This window comes from Terrapene carolina, unplaced genomic scaffold, assembly GCF_002925995.2.
Source record: "Terrapene carolina triunguis isolate 2854851 unplaced genomic scaffold, T_m_triunguis-2.0 Scaffold69, whole genome shotgun sequence".
NCBI lineage: Eukaryota > Metazoa > Chordata > Testudines > Emydidae > Terrapene > Terrapene triunguis.
In genome coordinates this window covers 49,244,280-49,260,359 of record NW_020664420.1, presented here as the reverse complement: position 1 = coordinate 49,260,359, position 16,080 = coordinate 49,244,280, and the positions used below count along the sequence as shown (strand labels likewise).

The window sequence follows — 16,080 nt, the reverse complement described above, 5'->3', positions numbered from 1 at the left end:
AGAGTTGAAATGTGAACTTAGTAGTCTAACAAGGTCTTCAAAACCATATTTCTGCCATAGCAAATATGAAATCAACTCATTAGATAGCAAGGAGAACATACATTCCCACTTTACCCTCCAGGGAAAACAGAAACCATCCACAACACTGGTCTAGGGTACAATGTTCCATCAGGCTTCTCCCAACACACTGCATGAATTGTGCTCTTTATAGTATTAGGATGCAATACCTGTCCAAGGTTAATGTCACAGTTTCATTCATTTCAGGGATATCATCAGCTTTGACAGTAATGTTGATTGTAGTGTCACTTTGTCCAGATAAAAACAAAACAGAGCCATTAAAAGGACTTAGATCATCATATGTTACTGCTTTTGGATTGAGGCCAGAAGGTTTCAAACTCCAAAACACAGTGGCTTGTCCATCAGTCCCATCTCGATGCAGAGCAATGGAAACCTAGAAAACAATATGGCAATCTGTGACTTTAAAACCAACAGATTAAATTTTTTACAAATCAACTACACCCTAACAAATTACTAAATGGACAGTGTGCATGTTGTTATGGACAGGCTGATTCTCCTTTCAATTACATCAGTGAATATCAGAATTGACACCATGGAAATCAATGGAGTTACATCAATGAAATACTGTGAAAATATGTATTTCATGTATTCATTTGACTCATTTATACAATCATATATGTTTAGATTAATAGAGAGATAAAGCAAGCTGTTTACAACTTAATTCATATGACAATTTAGTAAGAAGCCACAAGTATAATAAGCTTTGTGTGACTGAATTGCCAATGCTCATCTCTTCAAGAAGAGAAATTGGTTTTAAAGATAATTACCACATATTTACTTTCATTATTTTAGCACCATCTCATCAACTAATTGTTTAAACTAATTAGCAGAGTTTTAATTGGAGTTTGAAAAAGACAGCCTGCCAATGAAGCTGTCCAAATTCAGGAACCGTGGGAAGACTGGCATTAAGATAATGGTGAAAGAAAATGAGTGTGTGAAAAAAAAAGAAATAGTGTTTCCTGGTTGATATTAGAACACACAGAAGAATCTTAGTGCACTTGAAAATGATTCTTTTGGGCTCACAAACTTTAAAAATATAATGTTTGGAAAATACTATGCCTGGATGGCAAAATGACATGTTTTATTTATCAGTGGGTCAACGGAATAACCAGCATAATCATGTCCATGAGGTTGATAGTTCTCACTCTCTCATTTGGGAACAACATTTTTAAAATCCCTGAAAAGTTCACTTTACTAGCTCAAACAGGTCATCAGAGTAATTATGTAATCTTGTGACAAAATGATGAGCAGTGGTAAATACATACTCCACTTTTCCCCTCAATTTCCTCTCTCTCTGTCATTCTCAAAAACCAATAAACATGTAATATGTTTGCAGCATTCACAACAAGATGAGTTGGTATGTATAACTGTATCTTTATTTCTAGCATTCATTTCTAACTTCTTATCTTAGACCTTGATCCTGCAAACACTTGCACATGTGCTTTACTTTAAGCCTATGAGTAGTTCCATTGTTTTCAATGGACTACCAATATCTTCAGATCAAAGTTTGTGGGACAGCATAGGAAACTAACTGCTCTGTAGATAAATAAAGAACTCAAGCTCCAGGATTGTCAGTCTTCCACCTAATAAGTTAAATTTATGGGGAAAAACAATAAAATAATAGTGATTCTCAGTATTTCTTGATTATTTTTCACATTTTCAGTAACGTTAAAACTTCAGGGGTTGAATGCTAGTCTTTGAAAGCTAAATGGGAAGAAATTTTTTGAATTGCACATTTATAAGCTGATCAGAGATATAGGTACAGACTTTGATAGCAACCAGGATTTATTTTCTGCACCTTTTTTATTCAGTTCAAAACGAAAAAAAAAATGTTCTACTGTATTTTGAGCCTTTAATACCTGACCTCGAAGCAGACACTTTATCCCTTTAGCCAGAGGACAATTTTTTAAAAGGTAACAAAATATCATTAGAACTTTGTGACAGCTGTTTAGAGCTGGGATCCCACTTCCTAGTCCAGGGCTCCTTTCAATGAACCCTGGGATTGGGGTCTTGCTAACCCTTTAAGTATGGCCAGCAGGCTGAATGTGTCTTGAACTTTTAAATGGGTACCTTTTCTAACATGGCTTTAAAGCAGGCTTTGGCAGGGTGAGGGTTACAACCCAAATCCAAACAGTTAGCTGCTTCTTCATTTTGCTAACAAGGATATGAAGATGGCAAAGTGTTTGCCAGGAAAACAAAAGGCAGAGTTCAGGTGGACTGCTCAGCCTTAACTTTAGAAACGTTCTGACTTTGGAGTGCTTGATTTCTCAGTCTTCACATTGAATCAATGCTAGTATTTTACATGGAAGACTATAGTAAATCTTATTTGCATACAAATTGAACTTGATAGCAGGCAGGAGCATAATTTATTTTTAAAATTTTAGTCATTATATTCAAAAATATTGTAAATATTTTCCCCTTGTGTTCTCAATATTTTAAATGCAACAAACTTAGAGATGGAAACCAACCAAAATCTTGAACTTGAACACACTCAAGCTTTTGGGAAATTAATATCCTGATCCACAGCTCAAGCCCATCCCTGAATATTATAAATGTTGCATTAGGAAAAGGTTAGCTCATTTACATGGTTACCTCAAACAAGACACAACTAAGGCAAATTTGATCCCTGCCTCTCCAATTCTGAGTTCCTATGTGTGGGTCTAACTTTACCTCTTAGTGTCCAGGACCCTCAATCAAGGATCTGTATCAGAGAAAAGGGACCAAAATATCCCTCAGTATATTTTGTTTAGTGTGACTATATGAAAGATTAACCCTTTGCGGATGTGTTTATAGATATCACAGGCCAAATTCACCTCTGTTATAATGCCATAAAAGTCTTAGATAATTTTGGCCTTTATGAAAAAAGCTGTTCTTTTCCTAATGTGGCTTTTATTTTTAAGATGGGAAATGTTTTAGATCAGGTGTGATTTACAGAAAGGTTTCTCTCCCATTAACTTTTGAAAGGCTACACTAAGTAAAATAGATTAAACTACCTCCAAATAACTTGCAACAGTGAAGGACAATATGAAAAGGGCTTACTTACCATGGTAGCAGTGGAGTCCTCTGGCTCATGAAGAATAATTGGAAGATTACTAGTAAAACCAATTTCCCCATTTGCGATGTCAGGAGTAATCCTCAGGGAAATATTTCGAATCTCACCTAGTCTAGGACTTATAGATGGGATTGGAGGAATGATATTTACCAGTTCAACTCTTTCCATCTACAAAACAAAAACAAACAAAAAAACCCAAATTCTTTAATATCAAATGGGCACAACTCTGTTGTTTCTAAGTGGGAAATATGTGGCAATATATTGTCATTTTGTACCTTTAGCAATATCGTTGCAATTTTTCTCTTATTTTTTCATTTGTGTTTTATCTTATGTGAACTGTAAGTCTCCTTCCTGTGGTACAAGGCTGAAAATACATGACTTGAAGAGAAGGAGAGGGCTTCATCAGATATCTAGGTGTCTCAAGTCAAGCCTTGTTCATGTTGAATACACTGGTCTGAACTTACTGGGGCGTGACAAAGCACTCAGTGGAGAGGGGTGGGAAGCAAGTCTACTCTCATAGATAAAGCCCCCATGCCTGGCCAAGGGGCCCCAACTTCTGAAGGATTTTCCCTGCAAAGGAGGAGGTTCTAGTGAAGTAAAGCCATCACAGTGGCTCCTTTCCCAACATATTTTCTGAATATCGATATATGGGATGTGATATGAGGAAAAAGGTGTGGCTAAAACTCAGCTGTCCCTCAGTTGCTGTAATAGCCTCATGCAGCTGGTGCAGGCTAAAGCAGCCTTCACTATATGTCAATATGAAGGAAAGTCAGTCATGACATTTGTTGAGCAAGGAAGCAAATTTACAGCCATGTGGTGGAGACAGACATGAACAAAAATTCCTTTTTGAACACGAGATAGTAAAGTTTCAGGGATCTATTTTTCAAATTGTTAAGCATTCAAATAGTGAACTCAACTGGACATTTGCATGTATAAATACACATATAACTGCAGAAATTGTGCAGATAAATTAGTCATCCAATTAGGCTTGCATTTTTGTAGGCTGAAAGACATGAGTGCATTTTTGAAAAGCATGCCCTTATTGGCTTGTCTCCCTTTTATTTTCTCCATTGTCAATGCCCTTCATTAAATAAAGCTTCCTTGTGGAAATATCGAGAACTGCTCTAATAAGTGTTTGGGGGAAATACTGACAGGAAATACTGTCAAAAAGGCATGATCTTCTGTCTATTACTAAAGTGAGTATAGAGGGCACTATATGTGACCCTTCTTAACTGATGTTATAAAGACTTGGAAGTATATGTGCCAACTTCAGGGTATCTAAGCAAACAGATGTAGAAACATCTTGAGCTGTGTCTTCAAAAAGAAAAAGAGCCACCTCAAAGAAAGATGTGATTGGGGTTCAGAATTAAACATGTAAAAGCAGAGATCCAGATAGTGAGGGAAATTTAAAGCATATGCTTTCCTATATCAGTTTTATCCTTTAGGCCTGTTGAACAACAATAGTGACTTGTGCCAGGGTAGACTAAGAACACTGTCATAACTTGTCTAACTTGACAGGTAATCTAGGCTGTTGTCCTAACAATACCAAGTATAAGAACTTAATTTTTGATTGTGTAAATTGGCAGATCTGCTGAAATCATTGGAGCTGTACCAATTTACACCAGTAGAGATATTTGGCCTGGAAATATTTTTAAAAGTACTCTATTTATTGAGAAATATATAGCTAAAATATAAGCCACACTTTTCCGTTCCACATATTTGTATTCACTTATGTATTCATTTATAATGACCAACAGCCAATGGAACTTCATTTTTTTGTATTTGTTTTTGAACATACAAAAATATCTAGTGGCACCCTACTTATGGATTAATTCAGAGTTAAAATATAATCAAACCTTAGTTTATAAAACATTCCTCTCTTTCCTATTATTTTAATCATGTCTATGCAGATTCATTAGTGAGGCAACCAGAAGTGAATACGGTATTCCAGGGAAGGTTATGCCATTACCCTGTAATATTTCATCATAACATTTTCTGTATTGTTCAGTTTTCCACAGGACATCATGCCATTTTGTTTTCCATATTTCCCCTAATCCATCCAATCATATTTATTTTGTTTTTAAATTCCAGACACATTCACTCTATGTTCAAACATGTCAGTTATCACTAGAACTGTGTGGGAATTCCAATTCGCAATCCATGGAAAATTTCACATTTAAAAAAAAATAGCATTCAGATTTGTAATGAAAAGTCAGATGTGTGAAATTTACCATGGAATAGATATTTCTGAAAAAAAATCCATTTGAGAACAAACTGGAATTTTTCAAAAATTTCCAGCAGTGGCTCTCCATGTGGCTGGCTGCCAGATAGCCAGGTTGGTTGGGAGCCTGAGAGCTCCAGCTCTTCAGCAGCTGGCCAAGAGGGCTGTGAAGGAGATGGGAAGCCCTTGCTCTCTGGCAACTAGCCAGGCAGGCTGCAGGGGGAGCCAGGGAGGCCGGGAGCTCAGGGAAGCAAGCAGGTAGGCTGGCAGAAAACTAGGAAGGATGTCTGCCCCCTAATCTCTGTCAAAAGTTTTGACATAAATTGACACATTTCTGCAGAACATTTCAATTCCATCAACTCTGCACCTTTTCAATGGAACGCTGTTCCACTGGGAATTTTCAACAGGCTCCAATTACCACTCTTGCAATCACTATTGTATTAAGCTGTAATTAATACTATAAACTAATTCTGCATTCAAGCCTCTACTCCATCCTCATCAACATTTTTTATAGCCTTCACCACCTCCAATTGCTTGTTCCAGAGATAAGAACTATAGTCAATATATGATTTTATAAAGAAAGTACCCCCCAACACTCTTCCTTTTTCTCAAAAAATAGCCATTCACCAAATCCCATTTATTATCTTATTTCATTATTTTCCAGGAGTTTAATTTGGGGGAGGCATGGAGGAAGAACAAGTGAGTAGTAAAATATTTACTTTATTTTACATAGTATCTGAGCTAGTGTTTAGTTGTCACGGCTTTTATCACTGGATGTCTTAAGCATCTGTGCTTGGCCTGACTGAATCACTCAAAGAATTATTCAATACTTCGGGATCCTTTGAATTTGGGAAAGCCCATTAGTCTTCCTTAACATGCCAAAAGTTGTATCTCTGACTACAGTAGGTTATTTAATTGGGTATGTCACTGAAAAATTTTCAGCTTACTTCTCTGATTCTTCTAGCCATTCTTTAGCTTCATTCAAGCTTCATTTCCTCCTCTTCTTCCCTCTCCCCATTCTTGAGTTACTCATCTATTGTGTACAGTACAAGCTCTGTAATCTTCTCATTCTAACCATGCTCCCTGAGCTTATAGCTTATTCACAACTTGAAGGAATTGTCTTCGTGACAAATAGTGCTGTTTTCCAAATGAGTTTTTAAATGAATTGTCCACTATAGGAGGCCCCTCTTGTTTTATTTATCTAAACACAAAGATCCTTCTGCTTCATAGAGAATGTACAGCACTCAAGTCTGGGATCTAAAGTTTGAAAAGCTGTGCAGTGTACATAGGATCACTGACCATGAGGAATTCTACAATATCTAGCCTGCACTAGTTTGTTTGTTTGTTTTCTTACATCCCACACTTTTACTGCATTTCAATACCTCTTAAAATCTCCTTTGTATTTAAGTGTGGTAGATTAATATGTTTCACATCTGCAGCAGATATAGCAGATGAATCTGTTCTAGGGCTCCAGGAGGAATATCAAAGTTTAAATTAAAAGAATGGCACATGGTCATCATGGCTATCAGCAGTGCAGCTAGTCAGAAAATGTCTCCCTTTCTGCAATGAAAATGTTGATGAAAATGCAAACAAAAAAAAACAAAACAATTTTTTTTTTGATTGTGAAGTATTCCATGGGAAATTTCAAACTTCTTGGCAAAAAAAAATCAAAAACTGAAAAAAAAATGTCCAAAACCTAAAAAAAATCAGCGAGAAACGTTCATCTGAAAACCCAATAGAAACATGGCTGAAACCTAAAACTTTTGTCTTCAGAAATGCTGCCGTGGCGTCTCACGGGAGTTGTAGTTTGGATGCCTCATGCCCCAGTTCTCTTCTATGGGCCAGGCTCCCTGGATGGACTACATCTCTCATGATGCCCCACAGTCTCCCTTCTTGGTGAGCCATCGTGATGCATCATGAGTAGGCTGGCTGGGGAACTTGGCCCACAGGAGACTGAGGCCATAAGGCATCCAAACTACAACTCCCATGAGTCACCGTGCGAGCATTTCTGAATCAAAAACATTCTGGCATTGCAGGTGAAATTTTTTGTTTTCAGGTGTTCTGTCAAAAAATAATTTAGATGGAAAATTTTCGACCTGCTCTAATCAGCAATGAAAGAAGTTGCCTGCTTCCAGAAACAAAATTAGAAAGAAGAAAAAATAAAGGGCAGGAGACAACTTGGAAAGAAAACTGGAAGAAACTACAAAGCTAAATTCAGAAGCAAGTCCAATGTGGTGTATGTTTCACCAGCTTAGACTCCTTTAGGGTATGTCTACACTACAGGATTAATCCGAATTTAGATAATTCGAATTTGGGAAACAGGTTGTATAAATTCCATTGTGCGCGGCCACACTAAGCACCTTAATTCGGTTTTAAACCGCATTAATTCGGTGGTGTGCGGCCACATTACCCCATTAACTTAAACACAGTAATTCGGTGGTGTGCGTCCACACTAACCCTAATTCGAATTAACAAAATCGATTTAGGCTCTACTCCGTTCGTCGAGGTGGAGTACAGAAATCGATTTAAAGGGCCCTTTAATTCGAATTAACTGGCTCTGTAGTGTGGACGGGTGAAGGGTTAATTCGGATTAAGGCAGCTAAATCCGAATTAAAGTCCTAGTGTAGACCAGGCCTTAGATTCATACAGACTTACTGATATTTAACTTACATTCCCTTACTTATCCTCTTTGGATTTGGCTTGCTGAGTTTAGTTTAGTCTAAAGGAATGTAAATTGGTGTTGGTCACGTGCCAAGGGTATGGAAGAGAAGAGTGTATCTTGAAAAGTAACAAAAGTAGACCACTCCCCTATTCCCATGTGCTGTTACAACAGCTTTTCATACTGAACAGTTTTGTCTCACTATATAGTTACTATATGTTCCCCCTTTCTCTTTATTGTATCCCTCTGTCTTCTCTTGTTTTATACTTATATTGTAAGTTCCTCAGGTCAAGGACTGTCTTTTTTGTTAGTTGTTCATACAGCACTTCGCAAAATTGGCTGTTGGTCCACGACTGGGGCCCCTATGCCCTACATCAATACAAAGAGTAATTCTTATACCTTCTTCTGGCTCCTCAACAGATAAGTTATATCAACTTAGCCTTCCACACACTTCCCTAGAATAATCAATATTCACACTCCAGTAAGTAGGTGTATCTCCCACAACCTTACATTACATCAGTATGTCTGACTTTGGCTCACAATATTGACTTAGGGCCTGACTGATGAGCTAAACTGGATCTCTTGCAAGAGTGTAGACTAAGAGCCAGATCTAAGGCCCACTGAAGTCAGTGGGAACCTTTCATTTGAATTCAATGGGCTTTAGATCAGGCCCTAAATGCAAAAAAAATGAAAAAGAAGGAACAAATATCATTCTTGTAACACTGTCATGAAAATTTACCACCCCAGATACAAAACCTACTCAACTGTCCTTTTCCATAATAATGACAATGATAAAAAAAACTTAAATATATTTTAGTCATCTCTTTAAAAGTCTTATTGCCCTGGAGTGAAGGAAGAGCAGTAAAATTTTGCAACAATTAATTTATTCTATGTTGCTGAATTCTACAGTTAATTCATTTATTATGTTATAATAGAGGGCTTACAGAAAAGACGTGTGTGCTAGTAAAATAATTATTTAAGAACAGGGTTCTACAAGATATATTTCTTGAAAAACCCTCTTCACACCTGAGAGAGGTTTCCTAGCTACATACAGTATCAGTCATTCTCAGTGAATACAAAAGTAAGGAACTACTAGTAACACTGTACCCTTGTTTTTTGAAAAGCAGTTGATAAATATTTTAACATATGAAGTACCTGTATGAGGAAATGGGCACCATTTTGAAGAAATGCATCATTTCTTATTGGTAGATTTAAGCTGTCCTGGTGTTTCCCTTCTGGAAAGATGAGGATGCCTCTTCCTGAAACATTTAGGATGCCATCTTTTGCTCGCTCAAGATCCACAGTTCCAGCAGGAACATACAGGACAATATAAACCAACCTCACAACTCCGACTGTTCCTCTTTGCCTTGCAAAACTCAAGGACAAAAAACGTCCTGTTGGGTTGCTTTCAATCCTCTGGTTCTCCAAAGGGTAAAACTCCATTAGACCATAAATATCATCACTATCCTGAATGTAGAACAAAAGCTACAAGAACAGAAAAATATCCTTAGTATTCTATGTCACTATTAGCACACACCATACAGTATTATTCATTCTTCTACTGGTGGTTGCTCTGATTGTTACCATGAGATTTTCTGCACCTGTTTTTCTGTGAATTTATAGTGTTCATGAAAGGGGCCTGAAGTCTCCTTTGTACAGAACATGTATAACGGTAGCTGTGTGAACTTACTCACAGTGTACCATCAATGTGTGTCAACTATGACTCAATGAGTCCACCTCTAGAGAACAAAGGAGAGTTTAGTTCCTGTGCCCATTCTATACTTGGCCTCTCTGTTGAAATTACCAACCAAGATAGCAATTAATTAAAATTGTGAGAACGGTTTGTGCCCTGTAGACAAGGTGCTCAGAGGCACCCAAATAAGAGCTAAATGGTTGCATACCCCCTAGCCAGGGACTCTTCTTTACCCTCCCTGGCCATTGGGATGTAACTGCAAAATCATTTACAGTGTCTTCCTGACCGGATCTCACAGAAATCCTTGAAATGTCCAGGCATCCATTGAATGGTATTGCTTTGTAAGGGATAGCGTCTAGGGGTGAAGGTAGCTAAGAGGGAGGAGAACATCCCCCAGTCTGTTAACAGTTTGAATATTATGCCCATCTCCCTATGCTTCCTAAACAAAAATGTCCTGGGATTACAGCCCAGAATTGCAGTAAACTCCATGCCCCTATATGGGAGAAATGGGGCCTGGATACATATATGGCCACTTGGGGCTTGTGGGGAACTCATTAACATTCGTTTTCTGTCCCCCGAGTGGCTTCACATAACCCATCCACTGAGCACCTGTAGAATTCCCCTTCTGCACCAGGCCTAACCTGCAGAATATTATTACAGCCATATGGAGACATTTTACAATCAACTAGGGTCTCTGAGGGCTACTGCAATACAAATAGATACAAATAATTTTGTTCCATGGTTTAAGTACAAATCCTTAGCCTTTCTAAATGATCAGCTTTATCTAAATTAGAAAGTCTTTTTACTTCCCTGCCCCCTTCTCTGAAAGACAACATAAAATCAGACTTACCTCAGCAGGTTCACTCACTTCTGCACCCCCCTGTAGTGTATCAGCTAGAATTCTAAGCAGATAGGGCTCTGCCTCTTCAGGGAAATCATCACTGATAATGTTCAGAGGAAGTGATGCCAACATCTGCCCTTGAGCAAAATGTAACACCCCGGAGGCAGGAGTGATGTCTGCAGTCACGGGTGAAGGATCACTGCTATTACGAGTTATAATCCAAGTAACTGAAACATTTCCATGTGTTCCACCATTTCTTGCAACTGTAATTCCTTCAAACCTATGGTTGTGAAGAAAAGTAAACATACACTGGCTTTTCCTAAATATGAGATGTTTTTCTTAGTTATCCATCTTCTGAATGCTGTAGGCTTATACACTATTTGTCCTCTTTCAAAGGGCTTGATTCGGATCTCTCTTAACTGGTTTATACTAGTATAATTCCACTGACTTCAGTGGAATTAGTCTTGATTTAATTGGTTCACATGAGATCAGAGTCCGACACTACGGTTTGGTCTGATTGATAGTTTGGAAAATGCCATCATAACTTAGATTTAGACTTTTCTTAAACACAAAGACTGTTTATTAATGAACCATATATAATATGGTGATTGTACAGCCTGAACTCCCTTTTTTAAATAAGAAAGATATTGAGAAACAAACATTTATAAAATATGAGCTTTAAATTTGTCTAGTGAAACCTATTAGTCTGATTTACTCAAATGTAAGTAATTTTCGTCTCTTCTAGCCTTGCTTTTTTATCAGTTTACAAGTTATATCAGATTACAACTATTAGATACGAATGCTTAATTCATTCAAACTCATCATTGTGTCTTCTATATTGAAATATTAAACCACCACTATTTCTAGGTCTGGACATAATGTCTTGGTATCAATGAGGTACGTTCAGTATTTATAAAGTTATGCTTCTTGCTATTAAATTAACTAACTTTGAAAAAGTCCATTTTTATTCAAGAGGTATTTTAAATTAAGGTGACCATATATTATTGTGTTTTAATTGTAGTTCTATAAATTTATCATGATAAGCAAATTAGTGAAACAAATTAATGTAGTTACAACACCTATACCTTTTCCATATGAAGCTTCTTATCCCACAAAATGTTATATCCAGAGGTGAGTACACTTATGATCCAAGATGCCATGGTTTTTTAACACAAAATTATGTAAATTGTATCTAGTTCACTCTGTTTCTAACAAAATCTGTATTCACTTAGACCAGTGGTTCTCAACCAGGGGTATGCATACACCTGGGGTACACAGAGGTCTTCCAGTGGGTACATCAACTTATCTAGATATTTGCCTAGTTTTACAACAGGCTACATAAAAAGCACTAGCAAAGTCAGTAAAAACTAAAATTTCATACAAACAATAACTTGTTTATACTGCTCTATATACTATACACTGAAATGTAAGTACGATATTTATATTCCAATTGATTTATTTTATGATTATATGGTAAAATGAGAAAGTAAGTAATTTTTCAGTAGTAGTGTGCTGTGACACTTTTGTATTTTTATGTATGATTTTGTAATCAAGTAGTTTTTAAGTGGGGTGAAACTTGTGGGTAGTCAGGAAAGGTTGAGAGCCACTGACTTACAGCAGCTAAGAATGCAGGACTAGTTTAATGACTGTGTAATTAAAATGTGCTAGTCCTGCATCATTACTAAAAAATAAAAAGTACCCCTTTCCCGAGAGGCTTTTTCCTTGGATTATTAATAATATGGTAGATAAATACACCTCTTGCTATTTTGGGGGTTAACACAGAACAATGGCAGGTAGTGAGTACTGCTACAGAGCCCATGTCTATTTTCTGAACACAGCTATCTCATCAATAGTAAACATTTGTACAAAACTTTAATCTTAATGTATAAAATCCTAAAAATTATGTTACTTCAATGTTAAAATTTGAAGAACTGCAAATTCATAAATTCTGTATTGTGATATTATAACACTTAACAGTGGCTACATTTTCCCCTTACCTAAGAAAATCACCCCCAAAGCAGCTGTTTCATAAATCCAAAAGATAACACTTTAGCTACAGTTGGAAAATCTATAATACCTTGATGTTTGGTCTTCATCAATGATAACCACCTGAGCAAACAATACACTGTTGATTGACAGTACTCCATAGGGTTTGTCATTAGGTTTAATGGTGACATGGACAATAGACGGGCTTATTAAAACAGCATCTCCTTGCAGAGTGTCTTTAAGGAGCATAATCTGAAAGGTCTCTGCAATTTCTGGTATGGCATCATCGAAGATTTTAAATTTCATGTCAGATTCATGCACTTGAGATGGGAAAACAATAGTCATATTTGGTTGCAGATCTAGGAAGTCTAAATTAAGTTGTGCGTGTGCTGTTGAATTCCCAGTTATGATGATGTAACAGACAGAGACTTCATATTCATCAGATCCAATCAATTTTCCGCTGTCATCCTTACCACGAACCACTTGAATTGTTAGCACATCAGCCTCCTCGGGCACCATATAAGCACTCTGAGAGAATCGCACAGGGCTGTCATTTTTCTTAATAGTAATCTGAACAGTGTTTCTTGTTGTGTTGATTTCAGCCCCTCCTTCCACACTTCTCAGATGAACATTAAATATTTCATCATTTTCTGGTATCTGGAAAAATAATATTAACAGCTAAGAATAACTCATGTTCTAAATATCTGCAGAGCAGTCTGACTGTCAAAACTGCCTTTATTTATTCTTCAGCACAAGCAAATTTGCCCAAACCAACAGATCATTCAATAGCACAAATAGGGGAACACGCCTATAACTTAGTATATGTGCTGCCGAAGCAAGCACACCTTGATTCAAAATACTTTCCCAAAACAGAAGATTTCCATTTTCCAGAACATATTGCTGTACTTTAGAAATATGAATAAAACACAGATATACTGAAACTAGAGATGGGTCTGAACCAAAACACTGGCTCTCACCACTTCAAGATTTTTAGGAGACTGAAACTTTGCATCATGGGACCATCGCTATCTGCTGCTTGGAGCATTTTACAAACTGCTTCTCTATGAGATAATCTCTGCTCTCAGTTATCCAGGTTTAAATCCTGAGTAACCCTACTGATTTCACAATTGGTTTACGCGAGAGTGCCTGAGATATGGCTCTATGAGCACAGCAAATGGACATGACCTGGTTCAGTCTCTCACCATTCATGTAGGATTACATGAAAGAAACTGCACACATTCTGCTCTCAGATGGACCTACACAATTCCCAGTGAAGTCAATGGGAATGCACTCATGTAAGTGAGGAAAGAATTGGGTCCTGTATCTGTTCCTTGTTTCTGACACTCAAAATAAAGTAGTATTTACTTCTGAAAGAAATCCCAGTGCAAAATTAATTACAGTTATTGCTGATGGTAAATATGCAGTTATAAAGTGGACAAATCCTTTCTAAGCACTGTTACTGCCTTCAGCTCTTTAAAAAGGTTCTAATTCCCTGCTGTCCAGTATTTCTTCTCTTTCATAAACATTTGCTAATTGGCCACCCTTGGATCCTTTTCTAGGACTATGGGAGTGAGTGTGCAGCTGTCTTTAAAGCCAGTGCCAATTTTACTCCTTGTTTGGCTTGTGGCACTAAAACTTGCATAGTGCTGTTGACTGACACAGCCTTTTACAGACCTGGAACCTGAAAGATCTAAGTCACGGCTCTCCCATACTGAGGTACAACAGTTATTCTGTCTGACCAACATGGATATTAGTTTATTCATTTATGTTTCTTTTAGCCCACCCGTGATCATACTCTCCTGCAACGCCAAATACATCCATTTAAAAGACAGTGAAAATATATAAGACTTTTTAACTACAAATGATGTTTCTGCAACTCGGAGCTGTTGGCCAGTTAATTGGATCATGACTGGCAGACAAAAGCATCAATCAAACTTCACCAAACAATTTGGCACAAAGTTTTCTCAGTCCTGCTTGTCTATTATTTTCCCCAGACAAACTTCCATACCACTCAATAATAAAGAGGAATTTTGTCAGCAGAATAACAAAGACATGTTAAAGTGTAGTTCTACATTGAAAAAATATTTTAAACGTACCATTTTTGGGGCCCATGTCTGTGGTTTCTCATTGATAACCATATAAAAGATGCTGCTCAGTTTACAAATATGAAGATGTCTTTCCTAACTACCAGCCCTGCACACTCAGCATAGGTTCTCATGGTAAGATTGGGTTCTTTCCATCATCAGCATCATCATAAGTGAGATTTCTGCAGGCCAAAATAAGCCCTCATGTACATCTGTGCAACCTTATCAGCAACACCATAGCTTTCAGTCACAGAGTTCTGAGAACACTTCTCTAAATAATCACATCTTCATTATCTCCACAAAGGATTACTAGGCAAAACCCAACAGTTCCAAGTTGGTATTACAGACTACAGAAATATTGATTTTTACCTGGAAGAAATGTTTCTGCATCTCAGACATACCAGTCTGGAAGAAACTTTTCTGATACTATAAATATCATTAGAGTTGGTTGAAAATGGTAGAGTTTTTGAAAAAAAATTCAAAAAAATTTTTGCTTCGCAGGTTTCAAAAGTGAATGATTTCTTATTTGTTCAATTTTTTGTGAATTTATTGAATATTAAATTATTCAGTTTTTGTTTTCTCCCCACTTTTTCTGCCTTTTTTTCCAGTCCCTCACCTACACTTCTTCCTTTCGTATTGTCGTATGGACTGATAAGGAGGCATAGTCTGGACTCTTAGAAGTAAGACTTTATTGGAACTAAAACAGAGTTACATTAAGACAAAGGAGAGCCACATGCTCCTCACTGTCTATCTGGTGAAGCTGACTCTGGACTGCTTCCAATCCTTTCTTCCTAGCCCAATGCCATTCTCTCTAACATGTGCTCTGCTCTGAAAGACACTGGACATACTCCTAACACTTTTTTTCATTTTGTCATTGAAAAGGGGAAAGAAAAGGAAGGGGGAAAAGGAGGAGAAAAAACAAACTGGAAAATTTTTGATTTGGGGTTTCCCTCAAAAAAAATTAAAATGTCAAACCAATGAAAAAATTGTGAACATACCTATTTTAAGAAAAAGCCATTTTGGGATGAAATAATTTTTAATTCAAAAAATGTTGATCAGCTCTAGTTATTATGTAGTGTTCATACTGTTTAGAAGGCTTTTGGCCACCATGGGCCTTTTGTTTTATTATTATAAGGAGGAGCTATCTATTTTCAAAGTGTTGCTCTATTCTTAAATAATGACAGGTTTCAGAGTAGCAGCCGTGTTAGTCTGTATCCACAAAAAGAACAGGAGTACTTGTGGCACCTTAGAGACTAACAAATTCATTAGAGCATAAGCTTTCGTGGGCTACAACCCACTTCTTCGGATGCATCCGAAGAAGTGGGTTGTAGCCCACGAAAGCTTATGCTCTAATAAATTTGTTAGTCTCTAAGGTGCCACAAGTACTCCTGTTCTATTCTTAAAAGTGTCAGTGTAAAAACTGAATCATCTCTTTCAACAGATGTGCTCCTTATGCCCACTCAAAG

At 37.1% G+C, this 16,080-nt stretch overlaps 1 protein-coding gene across 1 annotated transcript in view; it reads right to left on the bottom strand.

Annotated features, from left to right (window-relative positions):
- The window catches only part of ADGRV1 (adhesion G protein-coupled receptor V1), a 416,737-nt gene that overhangs the window by 385,949 nt on the left and 14,708 nt on the right, over positions 1-16,080 (bottom strand). The window contains exons 9-13 of the mRNA XM_026649237.2: positions 12,622-13,187; positions 10,554-10,824; positions 9,166-9,495; positions 3,122-3,298; positions 228-451 (exon numbers count right to left, since the gene is read on the bottom strand). Of these exons, the coding sequence (XP_026505022.1) occupies positions 228-451; positions 3,122-3,298; positions 9,166-9,495; positions 10,554-10,824; positions 12,622-13,187 (1,568 nt within the window). The remainder of the gene's footprint in view (positions 1-227; positions 452-3,121; positions 3,299-9,165; positions 9,496-10,553; positions 10,825-12,621; positions 13,188-16,080) is intronic.